General features: G+C 31.9%; 1 protein-coding gene across 11 annotated transcripts in view; it reads right to left on the reverse strand.

The window, feature by feature from the left end:
* The window catches only part of LOC115212426 (sorbin and SH3 domain-containing protein 1), a 504,251-nt gene that overhangs the window by 280,187 nt on the left and 207,041 nt on the right, over positions 1-17,023 (reverse strand). For 7 of the 11 annotated variants that reach the window (XM_036503384.1, XM_029781340.2, XM_029781341.2 and 4 more), the window contains 2 exons: positions 13,619-13,768; positions 86-670 (listed from right to left, as the gene is read on the reverse strand). The exons of 1 other annotated variant lie outside the window; for it this stretch is intronic. In XM_036503384.1, the coding sequence (XP_036359277.1) occupies positions 86-670; positions 13,619-13,768 (735 nt within the window). The remainder of the gene's footprint in view (positions 1-85; positions 671-13,618; positions 13,769-17,023) is intronic. 3 more of the 11 variants (XM_029781342.2, XM_029781344.2, XM_036503385.1) reach the window with 2 other exon arrangements.

The following is a 17,023-nucleotide window of genomic DNA, read 5'->3' on the forward strand; positions in this document are numbered from 1 at the left end:
AAGTTCTAGAGGGATTTTTGAGAGAAAATTGATGTGTGCAAGCATTAGTGAATAAATTCCATGAACATAGTGTATGTACAGCTACCTGGTAAAGCTGGACTACTGGGCACATAAGTTGCTGCTGTGACTGGCGATTGCTGTTTATATAACACATTGATTGGAACACCTTTTCCTTTTGATGCTGACTTGCTATTGCTCTCACTGGTGTGTTGCAGAACAGGATTCTGTGCAGTTTGCGAAGATGGCGAAGTGGTGACAGTAGGTGGATCTGAAGTCAGAGCTAGGCTAGGTGATTGTCGTATTGATGACTTCAAAGGTTTTATAGTTGGAAGGGTAAAAGCTAAATCAGAATAGTCAAGATGGTTGCCAAACTGGTAATCTGTTTGTCTATCATCAGTTTGTGACTCCGATTTTGGTAGTTTACTTAAAGTCGAAGATGTGTACACTGAAGAAGTAAATGTTACAGGTGGTTTCTGGCTGGTGTAAGACAAGGAACCAACACCCTTGCCTTTGCTTTCAGTTTTCTGTCTGGTGAACATCATGGAAGAGGGCTGAGATTCGTTTAATTTGTCATCACTTAAACTGGATTCTAGTACAACTGATTCGTAAGAAGGAGGTTTAGGAAAATAAGGTTGTCCAGAAAAATCAACTGGTTTACCAATATCTGCATCTAATCAAAAATTAGAAATTAAATTTTACCTGAATTTCACCTGAAGAATAAAATTGGATTTCAAATTCTTTACACAGTGTATATAATTCGGGAAATGTTAGAAAATTGTTTTAAAAAAAAATCAAGTTACATATTTCCAAATAGTTGTCCTATTTTTATTTTAAGTTTATATATTTTGTAAATTTCTCTTTTCATGCATTGGTTAATTATTTTAGAATAAATTCTTCTAAAATATATATTTTGAGTCATTTTAAAAATAATAATTTCAAAAGTTTACTTCATTTTTTTTCTTCTTTTTTTTTCTTTTTGATAAGATTCAATAAATCCATTTTAGTAATGGCCAGCATATTATTATTCAACAATAAAGTTAAAGTTAAAACCCAACACCATCACAAATAGCCACAGAAGCATGCACCCGTTTAACACTCCAATGTTCATAACTAGTTCACACACTGGTAAAATATGAAGAAATATATAAATAAATTGTTATTATTATTTTTTTTGTATGAAACAGCAAGCACAAAAAAATGATATCTAAATTTAGATCTGATATTTGGATTAATAAAGATTAGTCAAATGAAAATAAATCATTATAGAGTAGTGTATTTGGATGTAGAGTATGTTTAGGTACACATTTTATCATGTATCAAGAGAAACATGCTTCCTTGTTCTCCTCTTTGGATCAATATAATTTTAAGATGTGTATTTGTTCCTTATTACTAATTATTGTATGATTGAATATATGCACATTCTCTCTCTCTCTCTCTCTCTCTCTGTGGGTTTTTTTAGGAAACATCTAAAACTGACTAAATGCAATTTTTCATATCTCTTTATGTTTAGTTTAATTATGTATTCTCTCTCTCTTTCACACTCACTCATTCACGTGCATGTACATACTCACATGCATCAACTTTTGACTTGGTCAAAAGCATTTCATTGGCTGAAGCTGCTTTTTGTCTTTGTATTAGAACTATAAAGAAAATAATTACATGTTTGCCCCTAAGTAACAAGAGATAAGAGATTTTAAGCAAATCTTCTGATAATCCCACAACTAAATAGTCATTTCTGCTGGCAACTCTGCTAGAAGTTCACAAATACACAAGATATCTAACATTTGAAGCTTATTCCACAATAATTTATACTTCTATTTATTAGGTTTGGAGACAAATAGAAGAGATATATATTTTTTTTATTTTCATTAATCAGGAATAGGGCAGCAAACAGGCAGAATCATTAACACAGCCATCAAAATGCTTAGCATTTCTTTTGACACCTTACATTCTGAGTTCAAATCTAGCTGAGGGTGACTTTGCCTTTCATCTTTCTGGAGTCAATAAACTAAAGTACCACTTGAGCACTGGGGTCGATCAAATTGACTTACTCATCTCCTCAAAATTGCTGGCCTTGTACTTATAGTAGAAAGGATTATTTCATAAGGTGGCAAGCTAGCAGAATCATTAGCACACTGGACAAAATGCTTATTGGCATGTCTCCTGGTTTCACATTCTGAGTTCAAAAGCTGTAGAGGCCAACTTTGCCTTTCATCCTTTGGAGATCAATAAAATCAAGTAGCAGCCAAATTCTCGGACTGATGTAATTGACTAACCTGCACCCCAATTGCTAGCCTTGTGCCAAAATTTCAAACAGTTATTAACCCTTTTGATACTAACCTGCCTGAGACTACTCCAGGTTCTATGGTATAAACTTACTAATCTAAAGTGGGTCTAAATTATAATATTCCATTAAAATTTTATACTAAAATTTATTCCAGAGGCTAGTTTAATAATGAGAAAGTTATTTTACTAAATTCTTCATTATTTTAAAAATTAATTGAAACAAAGACAGCATATGTTGACAGAAATATGGTAACAAAATGATTAATCAGTCAGCTGTTATAAAAGTGACTCAGAAGTTGACCGTTTTGTGAAGGGCTATCAAATTCTCATTTCATGAATCACTTATTTGCCAATTAAAAATATACTTCTATTAAAAAAATACTTCTATTAATCAAAATCAATCAATAAAACTATCTAGCTCAATATCTACTCAACTGTCTACCCTTTTATCAACCTTTGTAACTATTACCACCTGTTTACAGATCTACGGATATTGTCTACAATGTGATGATGTTAAAAATTTTAAGTTGGCAGAAGTGATAGAACACGAACTAGAATACCTTGAGGCATTTTTTCCAGCTCTTTGGGCTCTGATTTCAAATCCTGCTGAGGCAAATTTTGCCTTTCATCCTCCAGAGCTTGGTAAAATAAAGTCCTAGTCAAGATCTGAAAGGGGTTATTTGATATGAGCAACTAAACATTTCCTCCAAATTTCTTGCCTTGTGCTTATGTTAATAATTGTTGTTATTAAGGCAGTGAACTAAGAGAACCAATAGCATGCCAGGAAAAATGCTTAGCAGCTTTTTGTCCATCTTTATGCTTTTAATTCAAATTCTACCATGGTGAAATTTACTTTTAATCTTTTGAGGTTGATGAAATAAGTATCAGTTGAGTACTGGGGTTGATGTAATCGACTAGCCTCCTCCCTCAAAATTTCAGGCTTTGTGCCTGTAGTGGAAAGGATTATTAATATTATTATTATTATATATCAAGGTGATGAGCTGGAAGAATCAATAGTGTGTCAGATTAAAATGCTTAGTGGATTTCTTCCAGTTCTTTATGTTCCTAGTTAAATCCCACCAAAGTCGACTTTGCCTTTCATCCTTTTGGGACAATAAAATATATACCAGTTGAGCACTGGAGTTAATGTAATTGACTGTCCCATCCCATCAAAATTGCTGGCCTAATATTAAAATTATAAAAAGTGACAACTACTACTACTGTTCATATGAGTGGCAAAGGTAAAGAAGCATCAAATTAGATACTTTACAGTATTTAGCTATCTCCCACCTCATTCTAAATTCAAATCCTGCAAAGGTTAATAACTCTGCCCTTTGATCTCTTTGGAATCAATAAAATAAGTAAGGTCCAGTCAAGTACTGAAGATCAAATCAATAAGCCATATATTTTTTTTTTAAATGTATGTTTTCATTTCAAAATTAGAAGTCATTATTATTTTCTTTTTAATACCAGAATACAAAGAAGAAATTTCAACCAAGATATAAAAAATCTCCAGTAGCCATAATGTGAATGTTTTTTCAAGTCAATTTCTTTATCTGTTTCATGGCATGCAGCACATTGCTCCATCCATAGCTGACAGTCCCTTGTAATGTACAACATGAGAAGAAGCTGCTAACCTCAATCATTCTTGGGAGTACTATGAGAGGACCCCATAACCCTCTCACAGTGTAGCATGGTCACATAAGAGAGAGAGAGAGCGAGAAAGAACTGACCCAGTACTTGACTGGTACTTTATCAACTCCTAAGGAATGAAAAGTAAAGTTTATTTTGGCAGGATATTTATTCAGAATGTAATGAGCCAAAATATTTACCACAAAATGTGTGTCAAATGGTATAACCTTCTGCCAATTGACTGCTTTCTTATGACTGTTATATTATTTAAAATGGTTCTTTGACCTCACTCAGAATGTTAAAAGTAATAATGCAATATAACCAGTACTTAAGACTAGTAATTGGTGGTGCATGTATTAAGTAACTCTTTGTAGTTTCTGCTGATTTAACTATTGCAGGCTGAATTTTGTATTAAGTAGCTTTATGAGTGTCAATTTACATAACCAACACACATTATGCCTAAGTTATTATGCAATCAAGAAAGAAAACCAAGAAGGGTAATATTAACGATTCCGTATATAGAAGTATATAAATACAGTATACATAAATATTTAGGATTCCATTTAAATTTTTGGGACAGCAATATAGTTTTGAAATAGATTTGTCATAAGATCAAAATATCTCAATAGAATTATTTTATTACTAAAATAACATTGTTCAAAAACTACATTTTCAAATACTGAATGTAAACATAAATAAAATAGAAACGACGAGACAGTTTTAAAATTCTTTATGCTTATACTCTTAGAATGCAACATCCATATTTACATTGAATACATAATTTTTTTTTTAATGAAATACAATAATTTTTCTGCGATTTAGTCGAGAAGAAAGAATAATATTCACACCCTTCACAGGAACTCTAAATGTAGAAGAGGAAAAGGAAGGAATAAAACAAGGCATGTGATGCTTCAGTGAGAAGCAAAGCATCAAGATATTAAGTTTTCTTCAGACCAGAGACCTTGCCTGAATGTTTGCAATGAATGGACCAACTAACTATCAGCTGGTGGTGTTAAACTGAGTGACAGATTTGGTGACTCAACTTATTTGAGAAACCTGAATGAAGGAAGTCAGCAAATGGATAATTAGGCTTAAATTCCTTCGCTCAACATGTAAAAACTGCTTGTAGTACAGAATTCTTTATAAAGTTATGTTGCTATTTTTGTGGTAGTAAGGTAATGTCCAAAGGCCTCACTCGTTAGAGAAAGAGTAAAGTGTTTAACTATGTAAAAACTGCTGTTAAGGAGACTAGAAGGTCACTGATACAAAATTATTTTTAACCTGCTCAAAGAAATAACAAAATTACTTGAAGAAAATCTATGTGCAAAAAATGAGAAGCCCAACGTTTTCATCCTTAAATTTCTGAAGAATATACTAAAAAGCAAACAAATGTCATTGTTCTGAAAGTTCATAAAATGCTACCAAACAAAAAGCTAACTAAATTAATGCAGCATATATTTCACAAGTATTTGATCATTTGCATCAATGTCATAAATTCACTCAAATGAAATTAACTACGGAGTGTCATACCCATTCAATAAAAAGATATTGATAATACCAAATTGGGAGCAATTAAGTATTATTTTGAAACCCAACTCTTATTATAATAATTTTTTGCATACACCCAATACCACAAATTCATATAGGAAAGGGAATGTGATTGTGTGACAACTGAAACAGTTGAAGGTGGTGCCCTAACATTGTTGCATACTTCCCAAAGATTAAAACCAGTAAAAGAATAAAATAATATGCTAGCAACAGTAGATTTACTGAATCCTGGTTTAAACTATTGGATACAAGTATGAATCTTATTGTATCATAGTGCTCCCAGCAGGAAGAGTAATATCTAAAAGCCTGTTAGATTCTCTTTGAGATGCATGTTGAGAATAAAATAATAAATAAATGCGCCCTTTTAAAGCCTAGCTAGGCTCATGGGCCCGGTTTCTCAGTTTCCATGGCGTATGTGTTCCGAAGCTGAATGGGACGCCAGTCCATTGCAGCGTTACTCATTTTTGCCAGTTGAGTGGACTGGAGCAACGTGAAATGAAGTATTTTGCTCAAGAACACAACGCGTCACCTGGTCCAGGATTCGAAACCACAATCTTACGATCATGATGCTGACACCCTAACCACTAAGCCTCCACATGTTGAGAATGGAATCAGCATTAAATAGTATGGGGAGAATATTTTAAGATTTTTAACTATAAGCTATCATTTAGAAGAATTATAGTTTTCTTAAGAGCGATATTGAAATTATGAGATTGTGATTATATAATACAGTAATATGTGACTCTGAAACTGCAATAAGAGAATATATAATATTGTAATTAAGAGAATGTATGAGATTGTGAAAACCCTTCAAAGAGAAAAAAAATACATGTAAAACAGCTTAGGAAATGTGCTGGTACTGTAGAGCAAGAAATAGGATCTGGCAAGCTGAGGCAAAATCTACTTTGGATTCTTGATTTTAAGTCTTTCACTTCACTTAATCTACCAATGTACATGAGAAGATCACTAATGTCACACAATCACATTCCCTTTCCTATATGAATTTCTGGTATTGGGTCTATGCAAAAAATTATAATAATAAGAGTTGGGTTTCAAAATAATACTTAATTAGGTAGAAATTAGTAGAATTCAAGGAATTTTAAAACATTTAATTTTGCTGATATAGAAGTACAATTATTTGTTTCCTTCAGTGTGATTTTTCTGCCAGTGGAAATGTATTTAAATCTTATACTAACTCTGGAAAGAAAAAATAACCTACACCTTCTCTTTTCTATTTTCCCCCAAGATTAATGTCTGCTAAGCATGCTATTTATTACAGGTCTTATGACTAGTCTCTAACGTGCACATTAATTCACCAATGGTTGTATATAATGTATGAATATGAATATGTTTAAGGGGAGTGGCTACAGCCATTTGTAGAATGTTGAAAAAAATCTTCAAATGAGAACTTAGAAACTGTGTCACAATCAATCTGATCTGCAAAAATGTAAAAACAAAATACAAAAACAATGACCCTAATAATATAAATCTTTCACTTTAACCAACTTTTATCACCTAAGAAAAATAAATATTCATCATTCCTTTAGCTCTTTCCTAAGTCTTCTTCAAACTAACTTCAAACATTGAATAATCATATCTATTTATACTTAAGTTTGTCTCAATTGGTTTTATAAAAAAATATTGTTTTAATTTTAGGCAACTTTCAAATCTAAAACTTTTTTTAAATCTTAAATTGATACTATACAGAATACCTAAATATACTATTACTGAGTCTTTTTCTTAGACACATAAACTATGTTGCAAAATCTCCCACTCACATGAAATTCAATCCCTCAGTGATTCCCTCCTTATCTATGATGTAACCATCCAACTACTAACCTATAAGAATCCCAAATGAACATTAAACAACACTAAAGAAACCTAATTATCACTGCTCCTTCAACAAGGAAAGCTTAAAATTGGCTTTGACCATCATTCCTCTTCCATCTCAAACAAAAGGAAACATAATTGACATATAAACATATATATATACATATATATATACCTATATATATATATACCGGAGTAAGCACATAAATGTGAAACAAGGTGGAAAAAAGAGTACTCAAATACCATAGGTAGAGTAATATGCTTTATTTAAAAGTAGTAGACATATAACAAAAGCTGTTATTCAGAGTTAAATAAAAAATGTTTACTTATCTCTCCAAAAGGTGTTTAACTAACTTATCTCTCTAAAAGGCATATTATTATTATTTAAGAAATATTATTGTACTCTATATAAGAATTGATTGTTAAATATGAATTTATAATTTTTTATTTGTTAAGGATAATTTAGATATGTAAATTTAATTATTATTATTATTTTATAATTATTATATCTGAACGTAAATTTTAAGATATTAGTTAGTCACTTTGGGATTAAGATTGTAAAAAATGTTTTAATTTAACTATAAGTTTCTTATTATATTTATAGTCATTTTATATTTCTAATACTATTACACTTAATAATAATAGTAATAAGTATTCTATAAAGGTAGGTTATAAGCTTTTTACTTTGGAATTTTCAATTCTTATTTTGTATTTCATAAATATTTTCTAAAGATATCTAATATTTATGTAATAATGGTCTAATTTATTTATTGTTTATATGTTTATTGATAGAAAAAATATAGATTTTTAATTACTATATTTGTTGATTATAATTTAGATATTTATTTTTATGTATTTATTATTTTATAATTATTATATGCGAACTAAAATCTAAAAATAGTAAGAGTGATTGTTTTGTAAAATAGTTTGGTAATTAAATATTAGAGTATAACTAGGCTAAAGATATTCCATAGTTTATTAATGTTTTTTATTAAGTTAAATTATATCTTCTATTTATCTATTGCCCTTGTGTGTCTTAAAAGGCAAAGTTGACTCTGGCTGCGTTTGAATTCAGAACATAATATGTCAAAAGAAATATCACTTAGAATTTTGTCCAACATGCTAATAATTGTGCCAGCCCACTGCCTCCTCCTCTACCACCTACACAACAAGAACAGCATCAAACAATAGTTTAGGACTAGAATGTAGCCAATTGTATAGCTAACAATATTTGAATGATAGCTATTACCAACCCTAGATTGATGACAGGCAAAAATTTCCTATAGAAAGGCAAATATTGTAGAACAAGATGTAAGTATGCCAATGCATTTTTCATCACTAACTGAAGCTATTTCCTTATGCACCAATGGAAAAAGCATAAACATTACAACAAACCTATCCCTTTTCTGTAAAAATATAATGCTTAACGACTAATCAAAAGAAATCAATACTTCTTACACTAAGCCACCAAATTGTGTGATTGTTGTGGCCATCTGTCATAAGTGAGGAAGTCTTAAGTGGTTTGGGTAGAATGTGTTTCAATTCATCTAGCAATCAGACATATGTTAAGTTACCTGTAATTGAATAACACCCAATCCAGAGAAAATTGCTGAATCACTTACACATTAATTCAATGAGCAGACAACAACAGACAGAAATTTAACATGGTTTAATCTCAAACTAGTCACTCCAATTTGTTTATAGTACATTTGATCTGGACATTTTCTTCAACCACAAGAGATTCCCACCTCCTTCTACAAATGTTATCAAAAGCCCAAAGGATCAATGTAACCAGTACTTAATCTGCCCATTGAATTGATGAGTAAGTAGTTGAGCATTCCATAGACATGTATAGCCCTGTGATTCTTGGGCAGAATCAGCATGATATAGTGTGTGTCAAAGCTGTCCTTTGGAAGTACAGGCACCAGCCATCAGATGGGCTTCTATACAATTTCTCTTCCCCCAATTTCATTCACAAGGTATAGGTCAATCCAATACTATAGAAAATGATATTTATCCAAGATGCCAAGCAGTGGGATTGAAACCTGAACATTGTGGTTATGAAGCAAACTTCATAAAATATTTGGCTATATTACACCTACTGAAGCAATGTGTAGTAAAGTGTTCAGCCAGAAACACAATGAAATGAGTGTAGTAAATTTGAATAGGCAATTCAAAACATTAAACACCTCAAATTAATTTAAATTAATGTGAAATGGCTAGAGTAAGTTAATAACACACTTTGGCTAAAGAATTCTACATTTCTGTGACAAGGACTTGTAGTTCATTATCGAGTCCTTGCAAACTATCAAAACTGAAGCATTTTAAATTCATGTCTTCACAATGATAACTACTGTAGAATAAAAGTTTGTCAGCAGCTAGGACAATGATTTATTTTCATGAATATTAGGAATGACTCCATTAGAGAATATAGAATTGAACAAAACTTCAAAAATATATGATAAAAGGCATTCATGGAACAATATCAGAAGGACAAATTAATAAAAACAAATGAAAGAACAAAAATAGGAGACACTACTTCCAAATAGTTAGAAATTAGAATATGAGAGATTAATTAGTACCAGCTTTTTGAAAATATACCAAAATGTTATTTTGTGGTTGTATGACTGAGAGAGAGAGAGAGAGAGAGAGAGAATAGTGTGTTGGGGTGCATAGTTGTGTAGTTAAGAAATTCACTTCACAATCAGTTAGTTTTGGTTTTGCTCCCAGTATGTGGTGCTTTGACCAAGTGACTTTTAGTATAACCTTGGGTTGACCAATACCTAATAAGTAAAGCAAGAAATTTATGGAAGCCCACTCTATACATGCATGTGTGTGTGTCTGTCTGTTTGTCTCAGTATGCTTTTGCACTGACTCCATATGGGCAGCAGTGATGTTTGTTTATGTCCTGCAGTTTGATGGTACTTTATTCCATTGGACTTCAAAGTGTGTGAACACAAGTGGAATAGAGTACTTTAATTGTAAACAATTGAGGGTTGATGTCATGAAAAACGTCCATCCGCAGAATACTGCCATCTCACACCCACATGAAAATATGGATGTAAAATCAATCATGTTGATGATGACATATAAAATGCATATAAATATGTATCAATACAGAGAACTGATGTATAAACATCAAAAAATAAATAAGATAATTAAACTTCAACACATTATTACATTGCAATAAATCCAAGTGGATTCAATTTGCATGTACATACATATCTGGTTAAAACAATCTTTAAGAGCAATATATTTAAAATAAAAGTAGGAAAGCATAAATTTGACACAAAGTTCATCATTTAATTGTACCTGACAGCAATTTGTTTAAGATAAACATCATTAATTGTATCATTAGACCCAATTGCCTTGTTTCTGCCATCATATTCTTGCTCCTTTCACTCACCCATCCTGCGACTTCTGCTATCACTCTCTTTCCCTCTCAAGTACCTCCCTCGGTCATGTTGCTTTGAGTGAGTATACACATCTCAAAGTAGTGAATACCCTTTGCTCATTGTATATGCAAGGCACCTTCTCTTATCCATGATAAATGCATCCAGTACACTCTGCAAATTAGTTGGTGATAGGAAAGACATCACACTGTAGAAACAATGCTAAAATTAAATGTACAATCCTCCAAATGTCAGTGGCTCCCAACAAGAACTGACTTAGATAGGGCCAATGCATCCAACCAATTCCAGCTTGGAAATGAGCCATAAAATGATGATGTTGATTATATATATATATATATATATATATATATATGCATATGAAATATCCCCAGTATGGGACTAGGATGACCATAGTTCAAATGAGTACTCAAAATACATATTGGGTGGAGTGAATATGTTTATGAATAACAAAAAGCCTTACAGAAAGCTTATTCAATTCACTGATGAGTTAAATATTGTCTATGTGTGTTGGTTTATAAGGGACAGGTGAGGGAGGATACTCCGTATGTGCTGCAGAGGATATGGTTATTTTTATTGAAATTGAGTTAGTCTCGCAACTCAAATTTGAAACCAATATTCTATCATAATGTAAGAGTTTAACATATGTAGCTGTATGTTATAAACATTATCCAATGTAGAAGTTGATGCAAAATGCAAAGTAGAATCATATTTTTACATCATGAAGAAACAGTTACTTAGAAGTTTCACTATTTAGCTCTTCTGACTATGAGTCAAAGTCTCTTTCTTATATATCTCTATCAGAATGTCAAGATTTGATCAGAATTTGGTGTGAAAAAAATTTCTGGCTGTTGGCATTGGTATTAGTGGTGTTCAAGAGCTATATTATAAAGATGTGAAATGTGTGAAAATGTGCATCTGCAAACTTTTGTGCTTTTTGTCAGTATAGCCTGAACATGTACATGTTTGGGTGTGTAAAAGTGGTTGATAGCTTCCTTTATCTAGATGACCTAATTGGAAGTGAAGGTAGGTGCACCAAAAGCATAGTAGCCAGAGTAAAGATGGAGTGGAGAAAGTTCAGAGAGCTGTTGCTTCAACTAAGGACAAAGAGTTTCTTTCTCATAGTGAAGAGGAAACTGTATGATGCTAGTGTATAAAATGCAGTGTTGCATAGTAACTAAGCTTGGACCTTAACCTCAGATGCAAATGATTTGTGGAGACTAGAAAGAAATCAAGTGAACATGCTCCACTAGATGTGTAATGTTAAATGAGATGTGTAATGTTAAATAGATGGAATACAAATGAACTAAGAGAAAAACTAGACATAAGACTTAAACGTAGTGTGCAAGAGAGAAGACCATGCTAGTACTGGCTTGTTATACTTTTGGAAGACAACAGCTGTACAAAATGTGATGAACACTAAAATTGGATGGAACGTGGAGAAGGAAATCTAAGAAGACATGGGACAGAATGGTGAAGATGCATCTTGTTCTTTCTCATGAAAGAAATAACAAAGGACTCTGATCATTGATGATATGCAGTGCTGGAAAAGAGCCACCTCCTCATGCAAGTATGGTTAACAGGACACTAAATGGGGGTAGTTATGGCGGCTAAAATACCCTCTACCCACTCTACAACACTCTTTCACTTAACTTATTTCCACTGCTTCTCCAAATCTTCAACATCTTCTCATCTCTCTATCAATCACCCACTTTCCATAACTCTCAATTTCTTCAACACCCTCTCATCTCACTATCATTCACCATATCCTCACTCACTCTCTCATGTTCACCACATGTTCATGTAACCAAGGATAGTACTGGATTTCTCCCTATTCAACTTCTCCAACCATCCTGATCACTCATTACAATGCCTGTGAAAATAGAGATCTTTCTCCTAATTGTGAGCCATTACTTCCTTTCCTCCAGATTACTTATGATTGACAGATATCACTTTTCTCTCACCACCACCCTCCTCTACAACTATCAATCAATCAGTCATGCTTTTACTACCAAACAGAAAATTGTCATCACACCTCATCTCTCACTCACTAATGCCTAGCATTATTGTCTCTCTTCTATCACTCCCATCCAACCACTGCATCATCAATCTAATACTCCCTCTGCCATCACTCTCTCACCACATTTACACTTTTCTTCCCATCATACTTTGACATCTCTCACCCTATCTCAACTTCTATTTTCCCTCTTAGAGTAGCAGAGACTCTTTAATCTTGTGAGATACAAAGTGACCTCACTAGTGCTGGCACCTTGATAAAATGCACTTAATGCACTCAGTACACTGTATTAGGGTTGGGAAATCAGAGGCAACCAAAGATTGTAAGACTCTTTAGTCTTGCCAAAAGGCAAGACAACTCCTCTAGTGCTGGTGCCAAGATAAAATGTACCAGGTACACTCTGTAGTGGTTGGTGACAGGAAGAGAAACTAGCCATGAGACATGCAAGCAAGACATGGTCTTTAAACCTATCAAGAGAATTCTGAAGAAATAACAGAGACTATGACAACTAACATGGAAATGAATTTAAAAAGGATGATGATGATATATATATATATATATATAATTGTTTATTTTTATATAATTTTAGTAAAGTAAGAGTGAAAATGACAGAAAACTAGAAAATTTTGGTCATCAAAAATATACTTAAAAATATAAACATAAAATTCATATATTATTTAAATTTCTTTGTGAGAAAGTTTTTACATACTTACAAAAATTGTAGAAAAATATTAATTTGTCAAACAAAGAAAACAAATGAAGGAAAATGTAATGAGGAAAAGAAAAAAATCAGTTGTGTGAAAATATAATTTCCAGAAGACATTATATGGTAGAAATCATAAGTTTGTAGAAATGTGGAAAGAAGAGCTCGAAGAAAAAAATAGAATAGGTTTACCATTGTTTGTTATAGTATAACACTTGTTGGTATAACTGCATGAGTTAGATGAAAGCAGAGGAATTTGAATGGAAGACTGGTAACGAGGGCTCTGTGGAGCCGGTGATGAAGGAGGTGACCATGCAGGTGATGGTGAACACATTGGCGAGACTAGATTGCAAATAAATAACAGAAAGAAACAATAAAGCAACAAGCATGAATTTTTTTGTACTTTTTTCTATTTATACATGCCTAATGCATTAATTAAATACTTTTTGAAAAGAATGCTCAAACAAATATTTAAAAAATCAATGATAACAACTAATAAGCTAAAGGTTAGCAAAATAATATCAATTAGAACATACTAGGAATTATTGCCATTAAAATTGTCTTTTGCTATGGTTGTTGTTACTTTTTAAATGGATAAAAGAAAGCCAAATAAAGTTTACAATCTGATAAAACCAATTTACAACGAAACTGCTGACAATTTTTGATCATTATTTTGAATTATCTATTTTTTTCCCTCAAAGTTTAGTGAAAATGCTTGTTCCAATACATTGATATTCATTTGCTAACAGAAAAACATTGAAGTGAAGAGCTAAAAAAACCAAAAAAAAACAAAAGATAACAAAAAAGAAAAAAAGTATGATGGTCTAAGGGGTTTTAACTGACAAGAATAAATGTTAACACTGTTAAATAAATCTGAATTTTACATAATAACAATTTTAGGATAAAACATGTTAGATTTTCAATATGTAACAGTTAATATTTCAATACTTTTTAAAAACAAATGTTTATATATTCTAATAAAATGTGGACAACATTCCATTTAATTTATTCTTTAACCTTCCTTAGGTCTGTCTTTTGCGCCACACCCTTGTGCAATTTAGTTACCATCTTCTCTCCTTCCCTCTCCAGGTAATATCGTGCAATCTTATTCAACACTGAAGCATGTCTGGACATATTTATTTCACCAAATGCAAGCCAGTTACAGAGAAAAATCATAATTTATGAGGTTTGTTTTAGTAACTGGTAGTTCATGAAGATGTCCAAACATGCAACATCTGAAGAAGGATAAATGACTGCAGAAGACCTATGAAAAGCTGAAGAATAAATCTACTGGAATTTCATTGGATGAATAGTTGCAAACATTGAAACAAAATAGGAGTAAATACATGGAAACATGTTTCAGAAATATAAGGTAACATCAACGAACAACTACATCCCATATGAATAGATTGAAATTTACAAATTAATTTTATACCTTTTTTTTTTAACTAATTTTTAAAAAATATAGCACAACCCTATGCTGCAACCAGAAAGTGAACATATTTTCAAGGATAAATTGGTTCAAATCATTAGACTAGATTTAGAAAATATCTTGTATAAATTACAATATATTTTGTATATCAATAATAACAATACAGAGAAATAAAACCTTATGTAGTCAATATTGAAAAGAAATTTTCTTTATAGTTTCTATTAAAACAGTTATGATTATATAACTGTTAGAATACAACTACTGATGATATACACAAGAGAATTGTTTATTCATTAACAGATTACACTGAGGAACATGGTTTTTGTTTTCCAGTTTTAGAAATGTTTCCAAGTAATTTTGAGGGTGCTGATTTCAAAAATTAAATCCATTTTGCTCTATCATGTCAAGATTTTTCACAAACTCAAATATCCGTTTTTCAAAATTTCCAGTATTGTCACCATTTCTAAGGATAGATTTGGCTTCATCAAAAGCAGACCCACATGTGAAGCTTGACATTACAGTTTTTAAATATCATTTAAAGTAAATGCAGCTACAAAAATGAAAATAAAAGTTATGACTCAAGTATCTTCAGTAAATAAAAAGCATCAAACTTGATCAACTTTCACTATTTTCAATCTAACCAGTTTTAAATGTAATAATGATGACAGAAATGTCCTTTATACAATTAGGTCCTTGGCATCATACATGTCTCATGTTTATGAATTTGTCTACAAATATGCCCACACTGTGTTTAATTTAGTATGACTATCATTACAAACCACGTGAGACATGTTCTTTTGGACCTTTAACTATTTCTTACGAAAATTTGTATTTTGAATGCACCCTTAATGTTTTAACTTTGAGGTCATATGGGTCAAAGTCACTTTTTTATCAGGCATGCCCAAAGATCCAGAGAAAGAATGTCATAGTATGAATGGTCTTTATGGAACTTTGCTATCACAAATCTGCATTTACTTACTTTGTAACTGTTGACAATTCTGAGAACACTTTTCTCAGGTTACAACTGGCTTGAACATGCTTTGTATTTCAGAAATATGACCAATTGTAAGAGAAGAAAATGCAAAAACAGCCCCAATGTCTTTTGCTTTATTTGTGGATGTTGCACTTTACCTAAGCAGTGAAACAAAGTCATATATTTTTATGAAGAAAGCTTACCTTACTTACTTTGGTATGAAACTGGGTAGTCAAAACAAAGCCTGTAAACCCCATATAATGTGTAAAATATGTGTTGAAACACTGAGACAGCTTTGTCTTATGAAAAAATTAAGGTTTATGTGTTTGCCTGACCACAAATTAGGTGGCTATTGCAGGACAATCATATTTTGGAGACCATGTCTGACATTGTAAAAGAAGCACAGAATGCTTTTGCAGCAGTTGTGTCTGGTTTCCTGGGAAACAGGAAATCATCAAACTATGAAGAACTTATGCAGATCCTGTTAACCAGTTGCAACATGAGTGTAAAAGTGCATTTCCTGCACAGTCATTTGGATTACTTCCCTGAAAATCATTGTGCAATAAGTGATGAGCAAGGAGAAAGATTCCACCAAGACATTGAGACCATAGAGATTAGGTATGAAGGCAAGTGGAACACAAACATGATAACTAACTACTGCTGGTCTCTGTAAAGAGACTGTAATGATGCAAGTTATTCATGCATAGCAGCAAAGAGAAAGTTCACTTCTTGAGAAGTTGAAACTCCAATTTGACAAAAATTTCTATCCTAAAAAATGTAATTAAACATTGTGTGTAATACATTTTATTAAACAATAAAAAGTACTTTTTGGTTTGTGTTAGTTTATTTCAGTATTGCATTTAATGGCAAAATTAACATTTTTGGTAAAAAAAAAAATCTTATTTAAAAAAAACTTCACATGATAGAAAATTTCTGGGGGCATTTCTGAACCTAGTACCATCAAATTAGGTGAGACTAATTATAAAAAGCAAAACAATTAAAAAAGTTTTGAAAATGTTTCTCAGTGCTATAACAGAAGCAGCTGAGCAGCCCTCTTACTTATGGGCAAACATCACAATTGTGCTTATTCAGAGAATACATTGTATAAAAAAAAAGAAGTTATAAAAAAAAAACTGATAGTAGTTTTGAAATCAGCATGTCAATTTTCATCTAAATCAAGTGGAAGGCAAAC

This window comes from Octopus sinensis, linkage group LG5 (genome assembly GCF_006345805.1).
Source record: "Octopus sinensis linkage group LG5, ASM634580v1, whole genome shotgun sequence".
NCBI lineage: Eukaryota > Metazoa > Mollusca > Cephalopoda > Octopoda > Octopodidae > Octopus > Octopus sinensis.